The sequence below is a fragment of the Chaetura pelagica genome, unplaced genomic scaffold (assembly GCF_000747805.2).
Source record: "Chaetura pelagica isolate M959 unplaced genomic scaffold, ChaPel_1.0 scaffold81, whole genome shotgun sequence".
Classification (NCBI taxonomy): Eukaryota; Metazoa; Chordata; class Aves; order Apodiformes; family Apodidae; genus Chaetura; species Chaetura pelagica.
In genome coordinates this window covers 1,217,172-1,221,121 of record NW_009951997.1, presented here as the reverse complement: position 1 = coordinate 1,221,121, position 3,950 = coordinate 1,217,172, and the positions used below count along the sequence as shown (strand labels likewise).

Sequence of the window (3,950 nt, the reverse complement as noted above, 5' to 3'; positions counted from 1 at the left end):
TTCAGCAATATTAAACCCCCAGTCTACATAAAGAACACGCTTAGAAGTTTCTAAATCATAGGGTTTTATGGGGCACTCTTCCTTATAAAATGTTTTGACAGCAGCTAACTGAAATTCACAACGTTCTGCCTATCTGGAAAACCTTTCTATTCCTAAACATGTTGCTTTCTATTACTTGTATCTCCTTGGTACAGTAGCAAGGATGTTTTGTGCTAAGAGAGAATGCATTTCAACTCACATTGTCTCTCCCCTCTTTACTTTCAGGGCTTGGCTACTATGTACAGTTCCGAAATGAGTTGCTGGAAACTGCCTGACTGCACCTGCAACTAGAGACATAAAAAGTAAATCAAAGAAAAGAGAACATCTCTGACTAGCTAGAAGAGCATTAGCTGTGGAGAACTATGACAATACAGCAAGTCCTGTTACTTCTTTTGCTCTGGATGTGGCTGCCATATCCCTGCAATACAGAAATGCTGTTCAGACGGACTCCTGATCTCAGACCCAAAAGCTTTGGAGGACGTGCATTAGGGATTGATGGAAAAGCGATTCACCGCCAGAAGCGAGGCTGGATGTGGAACCAGTTTTTTCTCTTAGAGGAATACACAGGATCTGATTATCAGTATGTAGGCAAGGTAGGTTTATCATTAATATTTCGGTATTATTGTCAAATTTACTTATCTTTCTGCAGAACCCTAGTTTCTATGTGTTTTTCTAATGCATAAAAAGCAGTTTTTCAGGTGATACATATATTATTTGTACCGCTAGAATTACTAAAAAGTATTACTATTAAAGTGATTCAGAAATATTTGAATGAAACAAATTAAGGTATCTTTGACAAATTTGTTTGCTTTAGCACAACATTCCTACCAGCAGCCTACTCAGTATCTCTTCTGTATAAAAACATAATATTTTATAGTTCATTATAAAATTCTTTTTTAACTTTCTGAATATTTCATGTTTCATGTAAGATAATACTTACTTATTTTGAAGAAAAATACTCTTCCCCTTTAGCTCCTCTGGAATTTCAATAACTTTCAGTGAGTAAAACTCACTAACAGCTATGTGATAGAAATGAGACAGTTAGGAAGTTAATGACAATAGAAGTCAGCAGAACTGCATATAGGAGTATGTAGCATACTATATGCAATTAAATTATTTTCAGTTGAAATTTATGTTTTATACTGTATTTTGCTGAAAAATACATAGTGTCTAATGCCACAGTAACATTCAAAGAATGCAAGGTATTAATTTAAATAGGCAATTGGCTTAAAGTGAAAGTTAGTGTCAGCAGTAGTGGGTATCTGTTAGTACCAATGGTTGGTGATAAACACAGAAATGTTTCTAGAATTTCTTTTTTTGGATGGTTTTGAACTTGTAAAATAATGCATAGGAATACTGACTTGTTGAAAATCGCAGCATCACACAACAGAAAAGTTTGTAAGGCATCGTTGGAGATTATCTATCCTAAACCTCCCCTGCTCAAAGCAAGACTAGCTAGAGCTTGCTTAGGACTATGTCTATTCAGATTTTAAATATATCCCAAGGTGGACACTCCACAGTCTCTCTGGGCAACCTGTTCAAATGTTGTTCACAGATGTGTATCTTCCAAAATCTTATGTCATTGAACATACTGCAGTGTAGTGGAATAGATGCTTGAGGCAAAACAACATTTAGAAAACTACTTATTTCTTAGCAAGACTTACCAAATTGGCTGTGAAGAGGGTTATTTAAGGCACGAGTTTATGGCAGGGATATGAAAGCTTGTGTTCAGGGGTACATTTTTGTGCTCCTAGATATTTCAGCACGGGTCAAGACTGTTAGAGTATGTTTCAATTTATGTTTTTTTTCAAAGGATTGTTTCTTTTCTATCTTTTCTTGTAGTTCAGAACGCAGGAAATATGATAGCATCTCAAAACACATGGTACCACCATTGTCCTTCCACAACATAACAGGCATCAAAACTTCTGTAAGATTGTCAAAGAGGTTGATTTATTCTCAGTGAGTGCTGAAGTGAAATACTTTGTAACAGTCTGTTAGAATCCAGCTTAATTTATGACTGTAGAGTTTATGATTATAACTGGTTAGATTCATCATTTACTCTAAATGGTAGTGTGAAAAGGGTTTATATTTTCTGTTTGCAAAAGGACTGTTCTTTTGGAAACCTTAGTGTATGTTGAAGGCTCTGACTTCCTGCTTCATTAAATAGTAAGTGAAGGTACTGGTGACAGAGACCTGACTAGACTGAATATTAAGTTTTTATTCCCATAAGGAATCAATTATTTGGTAACTATTTTACTGGATGTGTCCCTACAGGACACTTGGTTTTTGCTGGATGACACAAGACAGAATTAACAGATAGTTGTTACAGAATGCAAAGGCTTTGCAATATCCAACAGGCTTTAAGTGAAGACCGAGGAAGCCACAGTTGTCATGTGCCTAAATCCAAAGCCAGATGTATGTGTTAAAGGTTGTGGATTCCCAGCCCTGGTCAGATGTTTGTGAATATGAGTTTCTTAGAAGTGCTGTCTGTTAAGGAGAGAAGAAGGGCTGGGTCATTTTGGTAGGGCATATTGAGGGCACACTCAAGGCAGTTGTTTAAGTGGATGAACCCTGTTCTGCTTTGAGCCATGATATAAACAATTTTCTTTCTAGTAATTTTACTTTTCAGTTAAGTCTCTTCTAAGTAGCTGCACTTCCTGAAATTAACAGATAAATGGCATGATTTTCAGTCAGTGTCCACTTCTAGGACTGATAACGCTTCATGTTTATGGTTATGGTTAGAGAATGGTGTGTAGAACCAAGGCCACTGCTTGATTCTGAAAAAAAAGAAAAACATCTTATGCTCTGGAGCCAGAAGGTAATAAAGGGGTCAAATCTGCGACGTTTCTTTGGGGAGGAGTGGACCAGACAGGTGAACAAAATTGACCAAACAAAATATCCCATCCCAGATGCATCATACTCTGTATAAACTCGAAGAATCACAAGGATCAAGCTGGCATCCTAAGAGGATTCTATCAATTTATCTGCCTTTGATCCTGATCTGTGCATTCCCGAATCCGTGTGTTCCTGCATCCAGCTCCCAGCTGCAGCTCACTCCAGGAGTCAATAGATCTCTATATGGTAGAATCACACTATATTCATACTTAATTTTAATCTGCTACAAGTACTTAAGAAACAACACTTTCAAAACAGTGTAGGGGTTTCATTTCATTGTTTTCTACATTGACCTAGTTACTTTCATCTTCTTACCCCTTTTATAAATACTTTTAAAATCTACTCGGAAACTTGCAAATATGAATGGGCACTAGTAGGGGAATATTGTTTCCTATTTTTCTGTCAGGCAACTGGAAGTCATGTTTAATGGTGCTCAGTGTTACAAGGTAGAATGGTAAATGCAAACCACTGTGAAAGTATGAATGGTTTAATAAAAACTAGTTAGTTTTGATACATGACTGAAGAAGGTAATTCAACTTCTTCGTTTACCTTTTTTACACATTGGTACTTGACAGCAAGCCATTTATCAGTATGCTCCAGTTTTGTTTCGAAGAAAAGTAAAGGCAAGTGTATTGTGAAAATAATTTAGAATCACAACCTTATATCAGAAACTATTATATAAGAAGTCAGAGAGATTTTGTGTGGTTTTGTGTATGGTTTTGATTAGCACACTTCAAGTTGCAGCTAAGGCAGAGGTCCTCTTCTGAGTGCACAAGGTATCTACAACAGTAGCAGTGGTAGTTAAAATATAAATGATTCATGTACTAAAGGTTTTTTTCTGCTGTGAATGTGATGAGAAGTGATAATGACACTGAGCAGTCAATATGGTCCTACTAGTTACTGGAGTAGGTTTCCTGCCACTGACTCTCAGTCTCTGAGAAAACTATATTTAAAAGTTTGATTTTTTTTATCATTGCCCCCTCCCCCCTCCCCAAAAAAAAAAAAAAAAAAAAAAA

The 3,950-nt window shown here is 36.4% G+C and overlaps 1 protein-coding gene across 1 annotated transcript in view; it reads left to right on the top strand.

Moving 5' to 3' along the window:
* The first annotated feature begins 262 nt into the window (after positions 1 to 262).
* Positions 263 to 3,950, top strand: part of CDH10 (cadherin 10, type 2 (T2-cadherin)) — a 50,342-nt gene continuing 46,654 nt past the window's right edge. Inside the window, exon 1 of the mRNA XM_010002417.1 lies at positions 263 to 632. Within this exon, the coding sequence (XP_010000719.1) occupies positions 402 to 632 (231 nt within the window). The 5' untranslated portion in view covers positions 263 to 401. The remainder of the gene's footprint in view (positions 633 to 3,950) is intronic.